At 37.0% G+C, this 19,761-nt stretch overlaps 5 protein-coding genes across 6 annotated transcripts; 2 read left to right on the top strand and 3 right to left on the bottom strand.

Annotated features, from left to right (window-relative positions):
- The first annotated feature begins 3,019 nt into the window (after nt 1-3,019).
- LOC129949831 (39S ribosomal protein L28, mitochondrial) lies at nt 3,020-4,416 on the top strand. Its single transcript, XM_056061493.1, has 5 exons — nt 3,020-3,209; nt 3,312-3,746; nt 3,809-3,955; nt 4,013-4,218; nt 4,290-4,416. Exons 1-5 carry the CDS (start codon nt 3,189-3,191, stop codon nt 4,354-4,356), a joined length of 876 nt encoding a protein of 291 aa, XP_055917468.1. The 5' UTR covers nt 3,020-3,188; the 3' UTR covers nt 4,357-4,416.
- A 4,118-nt stretch (nt 4,417-8,534) lies between these two features.
- Nucleotides 8,535-9,356, top strand: LOC129951695 (inosine triphosphate pyrophosphatase). The gene is made up of 2 exons (XM_056063985.1): nt 8,535-8,889; nt 8,947-9,356. The coding sequence occupies exons 1-2, from the start codon at nt 8,652-8,654 to the stop codon at nt 9,273-9,275; spliced, it is 567 nt and encodes a 188-aa protein (XP_055919960.1). The 5' UTR covers nt 8,535-8,651; the 3' UTR covers nt 9,276-9,356.
- Nucleotides 9,290-10,397, bottom strand: LOC129951694 (mannose-P-dolichol utilization defect 1 protein homolog). Its single transcript, XM_056063984.1, has 2 exons — nt 10,099-10,397; nt 9,290-10,022 (listed from the first exon to the last, which is right to left on the bottom strand). The coding sequence occupies exons 1-2, from the start codon at nt 10,190-10,192 to the stop codon at nt 9,349-9,351; spliced, it is 768 nt and encodes a 255-aa protein (XP_055919959.1). The 5' UTR covers nt 10,193-10,397; the 3' UTR covers nt 9,290-9,348.
- Nucleotides 10,398-12,085: 1,688 nt separating this feature from the next.
- LOC129948842 (trimethyllysine dioxygenase, mitochondrial) lies at nt 12,086-19,681 on the bottom strand. 2 transcript variants are annotated; one of them, XM_056059942.1, is made up of 3 exons: nt 19,440-19,681; nt 13,186-13,436; nt 12,086-13,114 (listed from the first exon to the last, which is right to left on the bottom strand). In XM_056059942.1, the coding sequence occupies exons 2-3, from the start codon at nt 13,382-13,384 to the stop codon at nt 12,207-12,209; spliced, it is 1,107 nt and encodes a 368-aa protein (XP_055915917.1). In that variant the 5' UTR covers nt 13,385-13,436; nt 19,440-19,681; the 3' UTR covers nt 12,086-12,206. The 2 variants fall into 2 exon arrangements, with proteins under 2 accessions (XP_055915917.1, XP_055915916.1); XM_056059941.1 differs by having other exon boundaries at nt 13,186-13,418.
- On the bottom strand, nt 17,868-18,533 carry LOC129950795 (craniofacial development protein 2-like). The gene has a single exon (XM_056062712.1). It carries the CDS (start codon nt 18,531-18,533, stop codon nt 17,868-17,870), a length of 666 nt encoding a protein of 221 aa, XP_055918687.1.
- Nucleotides 19,682-19,761: the final 80 nt, after the last annotated feature.

Below are 19,761 nucleotides of genomic sequence, written 5' to 3'. Positions count from 1 at the left end.
GATGTCATCAAAGCCTTATTGTCAGAATTAAAGATAATGGTTCATCTTGGTAAACATTTAAATGTTGTCAATTTACTTGGTGCTGTGACCAAAAATATTTTTAAACGTCAGTCTGACATTTGTTTTTTTGTATTTCTATGTATGAATACTACCGATACAAGTTAAAGCAGAATCTTACTACGGATGAGTTTTTGACCTTTATACGAATCACGAATGAATCTATGTGATTTTGTTCGCAAATGTTGGTACAATTGGTATTGCATTCGTATCTCGATGGCTGTGTTCGTCGAGTGGTTCTGCATTTGGAATCATGTGTTTTCTATTGGGGAACAAATCAATCTGTTACTGTTGATATTATTTAGTTTTTTTTTAATGAAAATGGACTAACTGGGCTTATTTTGCAAGAGAAGACAATAGAAAAGATAATTAAATTTTGTTATGTTTCCACCAAAGGTTTGTCTCTGTTTAGATTAAATAAATCTAAGATTTAAGAAGATTTAAAAATGATTAAGTTTGACACCACTTTAGGTGTTTAGATGTTTCTTATGAAGTTCAAGTGAGATAGTTTAATTTGTGTTAAACAATGAAGAACTGAATAGTTCAGCACCAAATAAGAATATGCTACCTACTGAAAGTGCAAGCTCATTTGAACTTGATTCAGGTATATAAAGAATTGATGCGAGTTTCAAGCTCGCTTGCGTTTTCTTGGGAACATTCTACCACAGATAATAAATATAAATTTAAAAAAATTAATAAATTTATTATCAGTGATTCTACTATACTATTTATAGAATGCCAAAAAAACGGGTTATTCTATGTTTGTGTTTGTGATTCAAGAAATAACTTATTCTCTCTTTCAATATAAAAGTACAAATTTAAGGGCGACTTTCGAATACCGCAGCACGAATTTCCTTCTGATTTTTTTACAGTTAGGAAGGGGTCTTAATACAACATGTTTTAAATATTAAGGCGAGGTACCACCTTTAAGTCATAGGAAAAAATATTTTCTTTTTTGGACTTAGCCCTACTTTTTTATTTAATTTTTTGAGCCCAAAACAAGTTTTTTTGAATTGATAACACGGGTGGCGCACCTTGTTTGGGATCACTATAGGATTTGGGGTGGGAGCAAAGCAAACAAAATTTCAATAAAGAAAAAATTAAAAACTACAACATTTTGAAACTTACAAGTGCAACTCTTCTGTTTCATATCCTTTGCCTGCTTCAACACCGCCAGAATCTTTGATTCCGGCCTCAAGGCTAATAGAGATCTCAAATCAAAAGCGGGATTATATAAAATCACAAATTTAAAATACATCGAAGTGCCAGTAGGTCTCGATCATTGACACTCACCTTCAAAAAGTAGTGATCGAATCCTTGGTTCTCGCAGTCACTACCGTCGATATATACATACTTATCAAGAACATGCGAGTACACTTCCGAGCGCTTTAGGACGGGCACCCAGAAATGTGGTACTCTGCGTTTGAGTGAAGTGCGTTTCTGGAAGCCTTTAATAACTGCCTCTTCATCCCAAATGCCATGATTCACCTCGGGAACATCAATCAGTGGAAGTGGTTGATCCTGAATGGATTTTATTTCACCAGTTATTCGCCTTCGTTTGGGATATAATGGACATCAGTTGGTTTTGTGAGTTGCCATTCGCGCCAGAATTTCCTATATGCATCGGGAAGTTCGGCGCCCAGGCCTTCATAGAAACGTGTGGGTCTTTTGAAGCCATAAAGCAGCTTTGGGACCTGAAGGAATTATTATAGGTATGTACATTTTTGAGAAAGGAAATTATTGCGTCACAGGCTCTTTAAATATACTCTTGGATAATTTATTAAAATGTTGTTGTTTACCTGAGCTGTGCCATGATTTGTTTTTATGAATTGATAACTTTTTGATTTGGTTTTGAATTTTTATGAAGAAAAGAAAAATATAAAATTATTCTCAGTAGAATTTCTTTGATAAAATAATTTAATTTTAAAATCACTGAATATGTACAGTAGATTCGCGGAAACCTGAACTATTAAAAACCGATCGTCTTCACGTTATCGAAGTTGTTCATGTTGACGAAGGTGTAGTTTTTAAAATGTTTAAAATAAATGAGACCTTTGTTTTAAATATGTTCTTTTTATTTCAAATATAAATGTACATGAAAAAATGTAAGTGTGTTGCAATTAATGAAAATAATGCGTAATCCTTTTTAGAATTCTCTTTTTTTTCTATTTGGCTAAAAACTGCCTATTCGCGAAGTCGTTTAAGTACGCTGATGTCTGCTGTATTAACGTTTTCATATTCAGCCCATTCCCAAGCCTTATTGAAAATGTCGATTGCTTCCCTAGGCTCTATTCTGGTATGTGCTGTTTCCAGAATACTGTCCTCGCTTTCACATTCGTCACTGATCAAAACCTTGTTCGTTTCGGTGTCGTTTGGAAGATCTTCATTCCGTTCATGGACATCAGCAACCAAAAAAATGATCTACATAGAAGGGCACAAATCAAATCAAATTTTTTTCTGTATACAAGAGAAAATGTTCAAACCTCTGGATTAATTGCGTGAAAAGAATGATGAAACCAATTCTTGACCACGACGATTTGAAGCAACCGAAGTCAACAGGAGATTTAAAACTCCTGAAAGAGCGAGCATTTTTTGCATTTCCAATCATTTAAAGCTTAACTTTATGTTCTCCTGTTGCGTTTGTACAAGAAAAAGAACAAAAAACATGTAATAAATGTCAAAATCAACCATTTTTGCGTGTTTTGCATGTAAAAGGTTAACTCTGAAAATTAATTTAAAACGGAAATAAATGTTTCCTCGCTCTAAAATTGCTATAGTCATTATTTATTTGCACATATATATCAAATAAAACAAACGCGAATGCTGCAGAAATGGAAAGTTGAGCCAAGTTTGAAATTTAAAAATTGCATTTTATGTGGTTTTATTTTCGAACACACCCCCATACCACTGCTCATGCGATAAAAATCAAAGACATCTCTGTTTAAGTTGTCAAAACGTGATTCTACTGTCAAATGTCAAACTCACACTCAGTGATTTTAAAAATTGTGTGTGTGAATTTATTTTATCAAAAAAATTCTACTGAGAATAATTTTGTATTTTTATTTTCTTCATAAAAATTCAAAACCAAATCAAAAAGTTATCAATTAAACATCAATTCATAAAAAAAAATCATGGCACACGCCACAGCTCAGGTAAACAACAACATTTTAATAAATTAAAACATCCAAGAGTAGATTTCCTGAACCTGTGACGCAATAATTTCCTTTCTCAAAAATGTGTAATCCTTCCTCCAGGGCCCAAAGCTGCTTTATGGCTTCAAAAGACCCACACGTTTCGATAAAGGCCTGGGCGCCGAACTGCCCGATGCATATAGGAAATTCTGGCGCGAATGGCAACTCACAAAACCAACTGCTGTCCATTATATCCCAAAGGAAGGCGAATGGGAACGTGACGATATAACTGGTGAAATAAAACCCATTCAGGATCAACCACTGCCACTGATTGATGTTCCCGAGGCGAATCATGGCATTTGGGGTGGAGAGGCAGTTATTAAGGGCTTCCAGAAACGCACTCCACTCAAACGTAGAGTACCACATTTCTGGGTGCCCGTCCTAAAGCGCTCGGTAGTGTACTCGCAGGTTCTCGATAAGTATATATCGACGGTAGTGACTGCGAGAACATTGAATCTTATCCACGAGAGTCAAGGATTTGATCATTACCTGTTGAAGGTGAGTTTAGATGATCGAGACCTACTGGCACTTTGATGAATTTTAAATTTGTGATTTTAAAGAATCCCGCCTGTGATTTGAGATCCCTATTGGCCTTGAGGCTGAAAAGGAAGATTCTACAAGCTCTACTAGACGGTTGTCCAGATTTATCTATAAACCCAGCCGAACAAAAACGTACCTTGGACGAGTACAGAAAATATCTCGAAGCGGTAAGAATTTTTTATGTTTTTGAATGTAAAATCTCTTAATTTATTATTCCTAACTAGTATACGGCTGAAGAGATCGACTGGTATGGACTTACCTATAAGGAAGCCCTCAAGAAACTACAAGCCCAAATACGAGCTGAGAATCCAATTGTTCCACACAAAGTTGAATTCCGGGTTAAATTAATTGAACAATTAAAAAATGCCGGTATCAAAGAGGCTGGCGGTGTTGAAGGAGGCAAAGGAGATGAAACAGAAGAATTGCAACTGTAAGTTTCAAAATATTGTAGTTTTTTAATCTTTTTTCTTTATTGAAATTTTGTTCCCTTTTGTTTTGTAGAGATTCGCCGTCCTCGACAAATTGGCTTTCAAAAATGAATCCTTTTGGAAAGAAACATGGTGTTTAGTTTTTGATCTTTCGTTTTAAAATAAATTGTTAGTCCGCAAACCATTTGGGATGTCTTGTATTTAAACGTTTTTTGTTTTGTTTTTTAAATTGATGATGCGATTTATTGATTTTTGGAGACCGTTCTTGAATTTTTAATGATATCGGAGACTGAAGTCCTAGAGGTCTTTCATTCCTATTTAAAGAGAAATATTATGATTATCGAGAATAAAATTTCCTATGAACTTTTACCATCAAGGAGATTTGGAAACGCTTATACTTCTCAATCGTTCCTTGTTAGGTGCAATAATAACAATGAAAGAAAGGGGTCTTTTCTAAAAACTAAATATCAATTAATTTCATGGCTTAACTTTGCCTAATTGATGTAACTGGTAAAAATTTCCTGAGTAATTTTATTGAAGATAAAACCGATTCCAGTTTTCGAGAAGGGGTATAAATCGACCGTAAATAGCAACTGGCAAATTCTCGATTCAAATGAGATATTTGATTTGATGAAGGTATTGACTTCAAAATTATTTTATTCCATGCAAAATATTGTTGTTAACATTCTGAAATGTGTTTCGTTTTAAAAATCTACTTGATGTTTTTTTTTAAGAAAAGAATAATGTGAAAGAATAAAGTTAAAAAAATGCTGCTTGGTTTTGGAATAAGAATGTCGCAAACAAAAACAGATACCTATTGGAATCAAGCTTGTTACTTACTTTTAGTTATTTTTTTTACAAAAATTCAATTGACAACTTTTATACAAAATAAACAAAAACCTACAAAAACAACATACACAAAATTGAAGAGAAATGGTTTTCGACTCACGTATTATGAAAACAATGAAAGGTATTGTCTTAAAATGTAGTTTTCTCACACAAAATATTGTTTTTAATATTTTGTAAAACATTTTTACAAACAAAATTTTAATAGAATTATGCTGAAAATAAATAAATTAGAGAGTAATAAAGTTCAGCTTACAGTTGAATGAAAAAAAACATAGTTTAAAATTGCCTTGATCAGATACTAGAAACTTGCCTTACTCTCAAGCCCCTTATTTCAACTCAACCTGCTCAATGATCAGCTCTAATGGCCCAACTATAATAGGCATAAGCAAGCACATGCGCGCATAAGTAAACGTGCGAATACAAACTTCAAATGAATGATTCCAATCAGGAAATGCTTAATTCTAACTAGAATCAATTGTGTCCAATGGCATACATTTCAATAAAATTTATTAACACCTTTCAAAAAACTTCCAATGATTGTTTTCAATGATAAAACCAATGACAGCTATAACTTCCTCCCTAATGGCTGCGTTCAATCTCAGCCAGATAGGGTATCCGGATACCTTTTTGTTAGTGTTTTACGTGTAAAATAACAGCTGATCAAAAACAGCTGAGATGTCAAAAAAGATATCCAAGAAGACTTATCCGATTTGAGCTTTAATAGAGTACAGTCGTGTTCGGAAGTACTAATTCAAATTTTGCCTTATAATAAATATGAAGAAAAAACATTTCTTTACACAATGGAGAGAAGTGGCTCTGGGCCTTTTTTGGCCGATAAAGTTCCTCCGGACATTCGGTAACGAATCCACTACGTACGCTCCCAGCTGCGTCACGAATACACTTCAGACGCTCCCAACCTGGCTACTATGCAATATAGTACTGCATCAGCACTTAACCGAATTCTTGCAGCCGACCAGGATGCCTTTAAATCTGTTTTGGCCAGAAAAAGAAGACACATTGGGACAATTACAGGTTTCAAACGTCCAAAGGACCAAAGGAAATCATTAACAACACCAACCGTTTCTCATAACTTTGAGAAGGCTGCTCCAGTCAACTTAACTAATAACTTTGATGCATCCAACAGCCGCAAAGGTTTCCCTGGAGCCATTAATAACTGCAACAGTACCGGCAACCTAGGTGCTAACGTCAATAACAGCAAAAATATAATAATAATAATATAAAAAAGAGCCATGGTGCCCGCCCATCTTCACGAAGGGAGTCTCGTCAAAATCAATACTGGAATTTTTGGGTAAGTCCAATTATAGCTTGGATGATAGTAAGTTCATTGCAAATGGCTTTGGCAAACTAAAAATAATTGTTAGGTTAGGAGTTTTGAACTACATAGTTTTTTTTATAAATAAATTTAAAGAATGTGGTGTAGAGGCTTTCTCCTTTATGCCAAAGCAATGCAAGAAATTTAACACCATCCTTAAAGGGATTTCCAATAACTTTTCACCAGCTGAAATCCAAAAAGAGCTCGTCAGGTCAGACCCTTCGTTGAGAGTATATGTGAAGATTTTTGAGACTAAATGGTCTTAATCGAATAATATACCGCTGGACCTTTTCCTATGTTCTTTAGATGATAGGGAAAGCCTTCAAAAAATTAAATTTCTATTGAGACATAAGATAACTTGTGATACGGTTAGAAACTCAGACACTAAACAGTGTTTTAGATGCCAGAGATGCGGACATGTCCTTAAGTACTGTAGTTTCGCAAATAGATGCTTTAAATGGCTAAAACACCATGAACCTGGTCAATGTGACCTGGGTCCAAAAACCGAAACATCAGTTGCTTCTTGCGTAAAGTGTAAAGAAAACAGAGGCTGTCCGAATCGAATTGCATTCCTAAAAAAAAGAAAGAAGAAGCATTGTCTTCAAATAAAAATCATGTTTCTAACCATATTACCATTATGCTGACAAATTAAGAGGCTCAGCTCCTCCTTATGTTGTAATCGAACGTCCGGTCTCTAAGCCACACAATCCAAATAATATGACTTCAGACTGCAGACTTCTTAAATGATTCTGAGAGACTTTTTGGTGTACCAATAGCGACTCTCATATCCAAAATTAGAGGCTTTTGGCCTCATTATAAAACACTCGAATAATCCCACAAACCGGGTGCCTATCTTTGCTTTATTGCCTCCGTCTCCCATCTTTCACCATGATTCTCAAACTAAACTCGTCTAATGTTAACTCGTTAACGAAAGATAAAGAAATGGAAATAGACCTCCTTTTGAAAGAGTTCTATCCAACTGCAGTTTTCTTTGAGGAAACTTGTCTAAAAACACAGCAAACAGATGTCGTTTTAACGAGTATTACGATCTAATTAGGAATAACGAGGGTAGGGGTTCCGGAATTCTCTAGAAGAATTCTATTTGGTTCCTTGAGAACCAATTTCTCGATTTCGACATTGTCACCCCAGTGGATCCCACCAGCCCGGCTTCTGGTTCACACATTGACCTCAGATCAAATAACAACATAGCTTACACTACTCTCGATCAAATATTGGACCACTTCTCGATATTCGCAACCATGCAGCTTGGTCATAGCTCAATTTTTCCGGACTTTCCAAAAAAGTATACCAGCTTTAAGAATACTAACTGGCCTGCCTTTAATATATCATTAAGCAATAGACTTTCAAATTTAAACATCCCTATCGACAGAAACCTCTCAAATGAGGAAATCAATAACTTCATTGATTTGTCTACCCTGACTAACTGTATCAACCAGTACAGCCAAGAAATTAAAAATAAAATAAATTGGGTGGCGCAACAGTCCGTTGTGAACCAGGGCCTAGTGACTTACAACTCGCAACCATTACTGTGTGCTAGTCATTGCAGGGATGGAGGGGACCTACAGTTTATATTCCGAATCCGAACGGCTAATTTTAGAAAGCACTTTTTCATGACAAGAATTGCTCTTGGAGAATTTGTCAATTTCTCGCAAGAGGCAGTACCCGTGAATAAAACTTCCGGTGGCACAGGCAGGGATTGAACGCAAGACCTCTCGCATGACAGTCCAAAGCACTCTAAACAATTTTGTAAAAACAATTTGGTAGTAACAAATTGCTACGAACTGTCAAACTCTATTCGCGTTCCACATACCATCCCCACTGCAACGAATAAATTGTTCGCGCTCAACTTAACATCAAAATTATACCATTCTTGTTTTGTTTGTTGAAAAGGGTAATTATAAATTGACAACTCGTCGCTGTCTGCGAATAGAAATAAAGCTCATGTGAAAGAAAGTCAAAATATACGAACATTCACAGTTCGCAGTGCAAGATGCTCTTGTGCTCTGTGTTGCAATTGAAAACTATTGTTAATGCCATCCCTGTTCTTATAAGTATCACTGCCACCAACACATGTTTTTGACATTTTACAACACTGCGGCTACCGGTTCATCTGACAGCTACTGATAGTGCGTATAACGTGTGACAAATTCTATTGAAGTAGGAAAGGATAACAACCAACAACTCTTTTACCAAAATTATATATTTAGATCTTTATAATATCTTCCCCAAACAATGTCAAAGCCCATAACATTCGTAACAGGAAATGCCAAGAAGCTTGAAGAGCTTGTTGCCATTCTCGGACCAAACTTCCCTCGCAAAGTGATTTCCAAAAAAGTTGACTTACCCGAATTGCAAGGAGAAATAGATGAAATTTGTATTATTAAGTGTAAAGAGGCTGCAAAGTTGGTCGATGGTCCTGTCCTCGTTGAAGATACTTGTCTTTGTTTTAACGCCATGAAGGGTTTACCAGGTTTCCATCCACAAAATCAAGTTTGTTTTTTGTATTTTAAAGTAATTATTCTTACAGGTCCTTATATTAAATGGTTCTTAGAGAAATTAGGCCCAGAAGGCCTCTATCAAATGCTTGCTGGATGGGAAGATAAATCAGCTCGAGCTGTATGCACACTAGGCTTCTCTGAAGGTGTCGATTCGGAGCCAATTGTCTTTCAAGGAATTACCGAAGGAACAATAGTACCACCGAGTGGCCCAAGGGATTTTGGTTGGGATCCAGTATTTAAGCCTACAGACTACCAACAAACCTACGCTGAAATGCCAAGGCTTGAAAAGAACAAGATTTCACATCGGTACCGGGCGCTTGCGGCGTTCCAAGATCATTTCAAAGCTGAAAAACAATAAAATCCAAGACAAAATGAAGTGATACACTTTATTTGTAAATTAAAAAAAGAACACACGGTAGAAAAGAAAAAACTTAATTGACTTTCTTGCTTTTTGCTTTCTTGGGAGAGGTCTTAGCCTTAACTGGCTTCTTTGCTGTCTTCTTCCAGTAGTAAACCATTTGAGCCACAATCACTGCATTGGCAAAGGACGATATTCCGAAGGTAAGGACCATCATTGGGTCACCGGTCTCTTGGATCGATGTGAATATCCTTGCCAAGGAGCCAGCCAACAACATGAAACAAGTGGCAGCAGACAATTGCCCAGTACTCTTGTTCTTGTAGTTGGTGTAGGCTTGGGTCATTTTGCCGACGAGAATTATGGGGATGTTGACGCTCTGGGCCATCCAAATAATCTTTAACGGCGTCAAGCCCGAATTTAGTACATATACGATCGAAGAGAATGCTGCCAAAAATATTCCAGCTTTAGCCGGGGAGCCTCCATAGAAGAAAATAAGCGCAGCAATAGCAGCAGTCTGGATAATCAAGAACACCGCATCACCCCAGGCACTGAAGGGATAGCCATTCATGAAGTTATACGACATATGGAATGTTATAGCCACCAGATCAAGCAGAACTCCCATCACACTGATTCCCTCGCCACTTTTGTTTGCAAGGATCTTCAGAACCTGTGGAACTTTGACCAGCAAAGAACCTGCAATGATTCCCATGCCCAGACCCTTGCTCAAGAGGCCTTTGAAACACGGGACTGAGAAGATGGAAAGGAGACAAAACACATGATTACATAATGTAGGAAAAAAGGGATGTTTTTTCACTCAACTTACCATCAAGGAAGTCATGATCGACAAAATAATTGTCGTAACATTCCTCGTTCATTATGAACAGAGCCAAATTTTTCACAGCTTCTTCGGCCATCATCGCGCACTAATTTAGTTTTATTCTTTTTGTCCAAATTTGGAGGAAGCAGCCAATGCGATATCACTATCTGTTGATTATCTTGAATAAGATAACAAAAGCCCGGCAATTAGGGTTTTTATTTTCTAATAGAGAAAACGAAAAATAACCTTTGCCTGGGTTGAGTCTTTTTTTCGAATTTTTCTATTTGACGTTTGACATTTGGTTGGTTATGTTTTTTTTTTGAGCAAGGGGTAAATTGATGAGGGAAGTAAGAAGAGGAAAACCTCGATTCGCCTGCGTGTCAGTAGATAGGGACGTTCCGAGGTTGAGAAAAAAATTACATTGAAAAGGGAAATTTTTATTTTGAAAAGTGTATTTCTTCTGAGGGCATTTTTGGAGGTTTTGTTGAATTTTTATTATTTTGAAAATAAATGGAGTTTTGCATTGATTCTAGTTGAAGAATTGTCGTTTATTTTTTTTGACAGATCGCTGAAATTATAGCGATCATTGAAAAGTTCTGTTAATAAAAAAAATTGTCTGTTTTAAATTCACAGGGAAATTTGTCATTGGAATTGTGTTAAGATAAAATAGAAATAAGTGGAAATATTCCTTTCATTTCTTGACATAATTGAATCAACTATTCAGGAACATGGCTTTTTGTCAGGAAAATATGAATATGCATTTTTAAATGAATTAAATAAAATTAAATTAAATTAAATTGGGTGGCGCAACAGTCCGTTGTGAACCAGGGCCTAGTGACTTACAACCCTCAACCATTCCTGTGTGCGAGTAATGTTGTCAGGAATGGAGGGGACCTACAATTTTAGGCCGAATCCGAACGGCTAATTTTTTGAGAAAGCACTTTTTCATGACAAGATTTACTCTTGAAGGATTTGTATATGTATATGCATTAATTTTTTTCCGGATTTATTTAATTTGTCATTATTAGAGTAGTTTGTGATTTCTTGTCGGTATATGTTATGTCAGTTTAGCTGTCAATTTGGAATTTAGATTTATTTTCTCTTAAGAGAAAAATATGGCTTGACCGGCTGAAAACAATGGTGAAGTTTAAGCCGAAGCTTGTGGTATTGTCAAAGTTGAAAAGTACCAAGAAAACACACGGCGCTACAATGCGATATTAAAGCTGAAGAGCAAGTTGGGTTAACTTTTACTTTTGACTTCATGTAAGTTGAAAACTTTTGACTTGATGCTGTGCAGATTCAATTCTTGCCATTTTTAACGACAGCTTCTGCTTCAAACGTTTTATTCAAATTCCGCTTCAATATTTAGTTTGACTTCTCATAATTGGATTTCCTTTTTCAAATCGATGGTTGAAATGAGGCAAAACAAGAGGAGGATATTTTTTTATTAAAAGATTGGAAGTGAAATAAAATGTCAAAATCAGTCAACTAAAAAAAATCCAATGAAAACAACTTTTGAGCTGTCAATTTTCATGAATTCGGGGTCCCTTCCGCAGTCATTTCGGACATATTTATTTTGACAACCTGAGTAAATCTTGGAGAAAAAGTGTTCGTTAAAAGTTTTCTATAGTCTCCCTCACTAAGAAATATGCTCGTTTATGGAGTGAAGATAACTCCAAAGCCTTTAATAAATCACCATTAAAATTGGCTGCTTGTTTGTGTGACTTAACGCCTCTCGATTGATTTTTATGTGGCTATGTTATGCCGACAAACCAACAACTCTTGAAGCATTGGAATATTCAAACCACCATTGACGCCATACGGTCAGATTTGTTGAAAAAAAGTAGTGAAAAATTGAACAGATCGAATGGACTATTTACAACAATAATTTAAAAATTAATGTCATGAAATTATTTATTTCAATAGTAGAAAATTATATTACAATGTTTTTATTTTGAATCATTTTACAAAGAACTTAGAAAAAAACACCCTCTACTTTGATAGGTTTTTGTACTTTTTGATATATTTAAAAAGTTTTAATACAAAACTAAAACTTAAACACAAACTTTTAAAAACCATCCATCAAGTATAATTATTTTTTATGTAAAGCCTATTTAATCAATAATTCCAAGAACTCTCGCCTTACTCAAAAAGTCAGCTCGCTGGACATAGCAACCGGTCATTGTACGATTTCCCGTGTACGCACGACGAGCATGCAATATCCTCCAATTATCATACATCACAACAGTTCCGGGATTAAGTTTCATTGTCCATTGATTCTCTGTCTTCTCAACTAGTCTCAAGAATTCCTTTAAACTTTGATAGAATGCCTTCATCTCTGACTGGGCTAGAGTGTTGAGTGCTGCTCGATCATAAATATTCAAACGTATTTGGATGATTTCCCCGGTTATAGGATTGGTTCGAATTATCGGACCGTGATGAACATGAAATTGTCCCTCCTCAATGTACTCAGCGGGTACAAGAACTTTTGTGAGAATATCAAAAGCTTTGGGATTGATTCGCTTAAGTTCCGTGGCGACTTTAAATCCGTCAACGAAAAAATTCTCGCCACCTGTGCCCTCATGGTGTATACAATGAAGAATCTGAAGTCCTGCGGCATCACAGAAATACGTATTGTCGGTATGAGGACCTATGTACTCCTTGGTGTAGGCTGTATCAGCGTGGACGGCAAGGTCATTTGCATCACTAAACGTATACATTTCACCGAAGAACGTCTTCATGACCGGAAATACTCGACGAATAGCCATTTCTGTCATTGTTTGATTAGCAGGAACTTCCTCAACCAACGCTATACCATAGTACCAAAGACTTCCGACAACTTCACATACGTCGTCCTCTCTTCGAATCAAATCGGATAATTTCACATCAGCGTAATTATTTTTGGCTATTACTGAAGAATCCCAAAGAATTTTCTCAGATGAATCCTTTGCTTTTAGATAATTTTCTAATTGACAACTTTTGAGGAATTCAAAGGAATATGTTGACTCATGTCCATCGTTCCCTAAAAAATAAATAAAGAAATTTGTTAATAATCTTTTTAAAACTTATGCCATAACAAAATTCTTAACTTACATTTTACAAAAAGATTCTGTTCATCTTCACGGGTGATAACAATTTCCGCACTCACATCATCGGGCAAATCCAATAAACTGAATTTTCTTTGTTTGGTATCGGTATTATAGCACTTTTCACATCTGCAATGGTCTCTCAACCAAAATTCATTCAGCTGAAGCGCAGGTTCGATAGACTTTAGACATTTAACTTCAATCATTGTGATGCTCTTATGACGAGATGATTTAGTTCATCTGAAAATCGAATTCGAACTGATATCTGTTTAACTTTGATTACAATAAAATGCCTTTCAATGGTGCTGGATCTTAAACGGGGACGGATTTGTCATATAGTGAGATTGTCTACTGGTGCATTTTATAACGGAAAATTTTTCACGTTGCTGACAAAATTTGACATTTGTAAAACTTGTTCTAAAGTGTCATGTCTGTTATTAAGAAAATTGTCCTAAATTTCTTACGATCGTCTCTTTCAACGTCATTGTCATTTTCAAACGATGTCATTTTGAAATTCAGATGTCATTGCTTTAGTCATCTGACATTTTCTTAATTGACAAATGTTACACATCTTCAACACGGACGAAAAATCATATCCATTAACTATCCGACAATAATGAAATTGTAAGAATCGTGTTAACAAACAATTTCACTTTAAAAGATGTTTGGCTACTGTCAGGTCATTGACAGCTATTGTCAGAGCACCGACGGATCTGTCAATATTGTGAGATCCAACAATAGTCTTTTGGTGTTTTTCATTGGATCATTAAAGTTAATGTCATAAGTCTTAGGAAATATGACAGAAAACACTGTGTTTTAATTTGACAACAAAACTTGACTTTTATATTTAAATTTTATATTTGAATGTTGAAAAATAGGAAAAATAAGCCCCTTAATCCAGCACTGTCACTTTAGGTAGGAAAAAAGATGATAAGACAAGTTTCTTATCGCTTTTCTGACAACATACAGATTTTATTTTCATTTGACAGAAATACACATAGATCGATTCTGTTTTTAGCTAAAGATGCATATTTATTAATTTTATTTTTTTATGATAAGGAAGTTGATCTAATAACTTCAAAATTGGCAAAACCTATAAATAAAAAATAGATCAATCTAAGCCAGAGGAGCACATGTAAATCAATTAATTATTAATTGATTTTCTTGATACAAGATTCCTTTGGGTAGATTTTTCAAGGTCAAATTTATTGATATTTGCAAAATAAGCAAAAAAACACTACTTTTCTTTTTACATACTTTAAAAGAACTTATTATAATTTATGACAATTTGCCATTGTTTAAATTTGTACTCTTGTATAAATGTTGTTTAGAGATAAGATGATTAAATTCACTTATTCCAATAAAAAAAAAATTCTATTTATGAGAATTTCCATTAAAATGGTTGCCATGGTCAAATTTTAAGTTTTAAAATAATAGCTAAATTAAATACACAGTATTAAATATTTAATGAACATTCCATTTTATTAAAAATAAGGTGGCGCAACAGTCCGTTGAGAACTAGGGCCTAGTGACCTACAACTCTTTCAACCATTTCTGTGTGCGAGTACTTTTGTCAGGAGTGGAGGGGACCTACAATTTTAAGTCAAGTCCGAAAGGATAATTTGAGAAAGAACTTTTTATGACAAGAATAACTCTTAGAGAATTTGAAAATTCCTCGCAAGAAACAGTACCAGTGATGGCAGGGTTTGAACCCAAGACCTCTGGCACGACAGTCCAACGCACTAACGATCATGCCAAAATATTATTCTAATGGCTGCTTAGAAAGAGCATGCGATGCTTTTGATGTAATTTTTAACGACTCTTTTCCGGATGGCTATAATTTATTCATCCCTCTTGTAATGCGTCAAATTTGGATAATTTTAACGGTTTTTAGATTAATAAGCTATCCATTAATCGTATAACAAATATTCAACTAACATTATGACATTTCAAATGACAGGTGTCAAATGGCAGGAAATCAATGACTATGTGCTTGTTAATTATAGAAAGATTAGTTATTAAGAAGTATAGAACTATGACATGAAATTTACTTTATTCGTAAGATAAATCTTTTAGCAATATAATTTAAATATGATTCCTGAAATAAGACCGCCATGGCTGGCTCCGACGTAGTCTTATCTGTACGTCAAATTTTCGATGACTTTTTCCAGAAGTTGTGGCAGTAGATCGGCAACAATTTGATGAATAATGTCTTGTCAGTCTTCACGTATCACCACAGAAAAAATTCAACTGGGGTAAATCTCTCGGTCCAAAAAATAAAATTAAGCAGACTTTGCCTTCAATAAATTGTGGCACGAGCTTTCTGACATGTTGCACCGTTCGCCATCTTTGATGCATTGATGAACGAAAAAGACAGTAAAAAAAAGTAAAGACAGGCTCCAAGACGTTCAACATTCACTGAAACATTTTTACCAGCTTCGTTTTCAAAGAAGTAAAGACCAATTATACCACGTAACCATAAAGCGCACGAAACGTTGTCTCAACATACACCTCAGATTTATCATCACTCCAAATACGAAAGTTTTGTTTATTATTTAACTAAAAGTGAGCTTTATCGTGAGATACATATTTCGAATAGAACCATGATTGCACAATTTGCAAACATTTTTCAGGAGTCAGTCTATTAATGCAGAGCATTTCAAATGACAGCTGAGTTTGACAGGTGTCAAATGCCTGCGCTAAAACTTAATTGCTCTTACTTTACTTTACTTTAAATGGCGCTGCAGCGCATTGTGCTCCTGGGCTTCAAGTAATAACTTTAGCCAGCTTACTCGACATCTATCTTGCTGCCTCTGCTTCTTGTTCCCTCAGGCTTGACGTTAAATACCTCTCGACATATCCCAGCCATCTTAAGCGTTGTACACAGTTTTTTGACCAGTTGCAAATCGATGTACAGCTCGTATAACTCCTGATTAAATCTTCTCCGCCAGATGTTACTTTGCCTATCGACACAAATCGGACCATAGATCGTACGCAGAACCTTCCTCGCGAAGATACCAAGAGATCCTTCATCCGCTAAGGAGAGAGTCCATGCTTCTGCACTATACAGGGAGACTGGGATGATTAAAATTTTGTGCAGTGTCTCTTTGGTACGTCATTTGCAGAATTAACAGCAGTGCCCAGACAAACAAATTCGTTTACCACCTCGAAGTTGTACTTGTCAATTGTCCAAGTCTACGGTGTAAATCGACTCTATTTGATGACAGTAAATACTTCATTTTGACCTCGTTAATGTCAAGACCCATTTTTTTCGCCTCAGACTCGACATTAGAGAAAGCACTCGTCACTGCTCGTTTGGTTCTTCCCATAATGTCGATGTCATCTGCATATCCAAGATATTGTGTGGATTTTTGAAAGATGGTGCCACTTGTATTGACATTGGTGTTGCGCACCACTCTTTCACGAACAATATTGAAGCAGCTACATGACAGCGCATCGCCTTGTCGAAGTCCTCTGGTGGTTTCGAAGTTTTCGGTCGAGTCTCTTCCAATTTTGACGCAGCAACGAGCATTTTCCAGCGTCATCTTGATAAGTCGTATCAGTTTGGTAGGGATACCAAAACTCAACATGGCACGGTATAGTTCGTTCCTGTCTACACTGTCATAAGCTGCTTTAAAATCGATGAAAAGATGGTGTGTTTCGATGTTATGTTCTTGGGTCTTTTCCAGGATTTGGTGTAGAGTGAAAATTTGGTCGATGGTAGATTTTCCAGGCCCAAAGCCAGGCGTTCACATAATACGCTGGACAAGATCTTGTTCGCGATGTTTAAAAGGCTTATGCCTCTGTAGTTGTCGCAGAAAAGGCGGTCACTCGTCGGGCATGCATTCTTCCGACCAAATTTCAGTTACTAACCAGTGCATGTTCCTTACCAGATCTGCTCCAGCGTACTTAAAAAGCTCCACCTGCAGACCGTCATCACCGGCCGCTTTGTTCGACTTCAGCCAGGTGATGGCTAGTTTGATCTCACTCTGGTCGGGTGGGTGGAAATCTAAGATCGTCAACCAAATGGATTTGACGTGGCTGATCGCTGGCGGAATGGTTGACTTCATCAGCATTGAGTATCTAGTTGAAATGATCTCTCCAGATTTTTAGCATTGACTGCGTCTCGACTACGGTATTGCCCTCCTTATCTTTGCAGGCTTCAGGGCGGCTAGTAAATCCCGTTATTTTCTTTTTGGCTCTTCTATAAAAGCTCCGCACCTGTTTCCTGTTAAAACATCCCTGGATCTCCTCCCCTTCACGCTGCTCATGGGATTTTTTCTTTCTTCTGAGCAAGCTGTTCTCATCCCTTCTCTTGTCGACGTAGAGCTGGCGGGAAGATTGTGTCCTCCTTTCTGCCACAATCTGTATGCCTCCGTTTTGGCTTTGTTTGCCTGAGCACATTCAGAGTCAAACCAGGGGTTCCTTGGTGTCGGCTGTGAGAAACCTAGCACCTCTTCTGCAGCATTCCTGATTGTTTGCAAAGCTGCCAGTGGGTCTCTGGGCACATCTCGTCCGGTGTAGGATTTCTCGCAAGCTCTAGAGATACTCGGTCGGCAAAGGCATTGGCAGTCTTCCAACGTTGAATATTCTCCTCGAGGTTGTTGTTCACCTAAGAGCTTCCATGAATATTCGTACGCACAGTTTAGCACCAACTAGGTAGTGGTCGGAATCTATGTTTGCTGATCTCTACGTACGAACGCCAAGTATGCTAGAAGAGTGTCTACCGTCAATACGAGTAGCAACATGATCGATTTGGTTGCATTTTCGATCATCGGGGGATCGCCAAGGACCCTTGTGGATATCTGGGCGAGAGAATCTGGTGCTACTCAACACCATGTTTTTCTCGGCTAGGAAGTCAACAAGCCTAAGTCCGTTTCCAGATGTGATGTCGTTTAAGCTATGTCTTCCGATTGACCTACCAAAGATGCCTTCTCTACCAATTTCTGCGTTAAAATATCCCAGGAGAATTTTAACATCGTTTTTGGGACATTGCTCACATGTTTTGGAGAGGAGCTCGTAGAATTCTTCTTTGGTATTTTCATCCTTTTCTTCCGTCGGGGCATGAGCGCTGATAAGGCTCAGGTGGTGGAATGTGGCCTTAATGCGGATTGTCGTCACTCTCTCGTCACTTCCCGAAAGCTTAAGCAAAACCACATCCAAATAAGCGCTTCCTCTCGTCGAGTAGACACTTCCCAGAGTAGAAATCACAGCCTTCAATCTTCCTACTGCCTGGCCCATTCCATCGCATCTTGAGGAGGGCTTGTCGATGCTTTGATTTCGGCGAGGGCATCGGCAAGCTGCTCTGCTTTGCGTGGTCGGTTGAGTTTGCGGGAGGGAGGGGGTTGTCAACATTATCAGTCCGTTCATCCGAGGCTATTACTTGTGTTTTCATCACACTTTAAAATTTCCTTTCATGGCCGGCTTGTGAGGACTGAGATCGTTAGAGCTGGTTCTTCAAAGCGATATCTGGTCTTATGCTCCTACTTCCTGAGAAGGTAACTCAGGTGATATAGCTCTGGATCCGATGGATCCAACGTTGGTCGTTAGTTCACCTTTCGGCTATCCAGCGGGCACCACTAGGAGGTGACGATACGATTTTGCACCACCACTTAATTACTCTATATACATTGTATTCAAAGGGCCAAAAGTGACCCCTCCCCTGACCTCCCTCCAACCATGAGCCTATTTGTAAGGCTGGTGCCATTGTTCAAATATATAAACATAAAAGAGGCCTATCATGGCTCAAAAACTCATTAGTAACCGATACAGTGAAACCCAGGCAATTAGAGGCGTAATTGTTGCTGACTATTACTATTTTTGTGAACAGTCTTGGTTGCCTTTGGTTATTTGGAACAACGTAGAGTATACAAAACAATAAACAAAAATAAAATAGAAATATATAAGTATATTTAAATATCATAAGGGCCCGCCTGCATGTAAACCTTTTATTCATTTTTATTTTTATAAAATACCACACCACTTATCTAGCTACACATTTCAATCTAAAATATATACCCTGACCTATACAATACTCTCAAAACAAGTGCATATGTTCCAACCAAATAATGTAGTCCACAACCTTGTGTTTAACCTTAAACTTAAGCACAATCTAGGTCACCACAACTCACATGATTAAAACAACAACAAAAAGGTGCGATAAGCCGCCTCAAAGCCTCCAAAACAAAATCATGCATCGTCAACCCCACACTTCTTGATGTGTTAATCTAATTGCATTACCAATTTTATATATCTACTTACCTCAAAATATATACAAACTAAATAGTAATCCGAAAATAGGCCACTACTCGCAATTTACATTAGTCCAGAAATTGCTATTCAGATTCAAGAATAACAGACCCCCTATAGTTTTTATATCACGCTATTAGAAGCCACAACCATCGCACATCGCACCCACCGTCACTCTCGCATTGTCCCGTCAGGAGCTACCCCCAAAAAGTCGAAAGCCCCCATGAACTGCAGAACGCCAACACCAATCACCATCACCATAACCATCGCTTTAGCTAGCCACCTACAAAACTTTTCGACTAAACAGAGCCACATTGAACGACCGGCCCGGCCA

This window comes from Eupeodes corollae, chromosome 3 (assembly GCF_945859685.1).
Source record: "Eupeodes corollae chromosome 3, idEupCoro1.1, whole genome shotgun sequence".
Lineage (NCBI taxonomy): Eukaryota > Metazoa > Arthropoda > Insecta > Diptera > Syrphidae > Eupeodes > Eupeodes corollae.
This window is presented reverse-complemented; position numbering and strand designations above follow the sequence as displayed.

What these genes read in the sequence shown, in the direction of transcription:
- LOC129949831 (XM_056061493.1), top strand. Translation starts at nt 3,189, where the DNA reads ATGGCACACGCCACAGCTCAG. An exon ending in ACAGAAAATATCTCGAAGCG is followed by an intron (nt 3,956 to 4,012) that starts GTAAGAATTTTT and finishes ATTCCTAACTAG; the next exon opens with TATACGGCTGAAGAGATCGA. An exon ending in GAAACAGAAGAATTGCAACT is followed by an intron (nt 4,219 to 4,289) that starts GTAAGTTTCAAA and finishes TTTGTTTTGTAG; the next exon opens with AGATTCGCCGTCCTCGACAA.
- LOC129951695 (XM_056063985.1), top strand. Translation starts at nt 8,652, where the DNA reads ATGTCAAAGCCCATAACATTCGTAACAGGAAATGCCAAGAAGCTTGAA. An exon ending in CGCCATGAAGGGTTTACCAG is followed by an intron (nt 8,890 to 8,946) that starts GTTTCCATCCAC and finishes TTATTCTTACAG; the next exon opens with GTCCTTATATTAAATGGTTC.
- LOC129951694 (XM_056063984.1), bottom strand. Translation starts at nt 10,192, where the DNA reads ATGATGGCCGAAGAAGCTGTGAAAAATTTGGCTCTGTTCATAATGAAC. An exon ending in CGATCATGACTTCCTTGATG is followed by an intron (nt 10,023 to 10,098) that starts GTAAGTTGAGTG and finishes CCATCTTCTCAG; the next exon opens with TCCCGTGTTTCAAAGGCCTC.
- LOC129948842 (XM_056059942.1), bottom strand. Translation starts at nt 13,384, where the DNA reads ATGATTGAAGTTAAATGTCTAAAGTCTATCGAACCTGCGCTTCAGCTG. An exon ending in ACAGAATCTTTTTGTAAAAT is followed by an intron (nt 13,115 to 13,185) that starts GTAAGTTAAGAA and finishes TTTATTTTTTAG; the next exon opens with GGAACGATGGACATGAGTCA.
- LOC129950795 (XM_056062712.1), bottom strand. Translation starts at nt 18,533, where the DNA reads ATGTTGACAACCCCCTCCCTCCCGCAAACTCAACCGACCACGCAAAGC.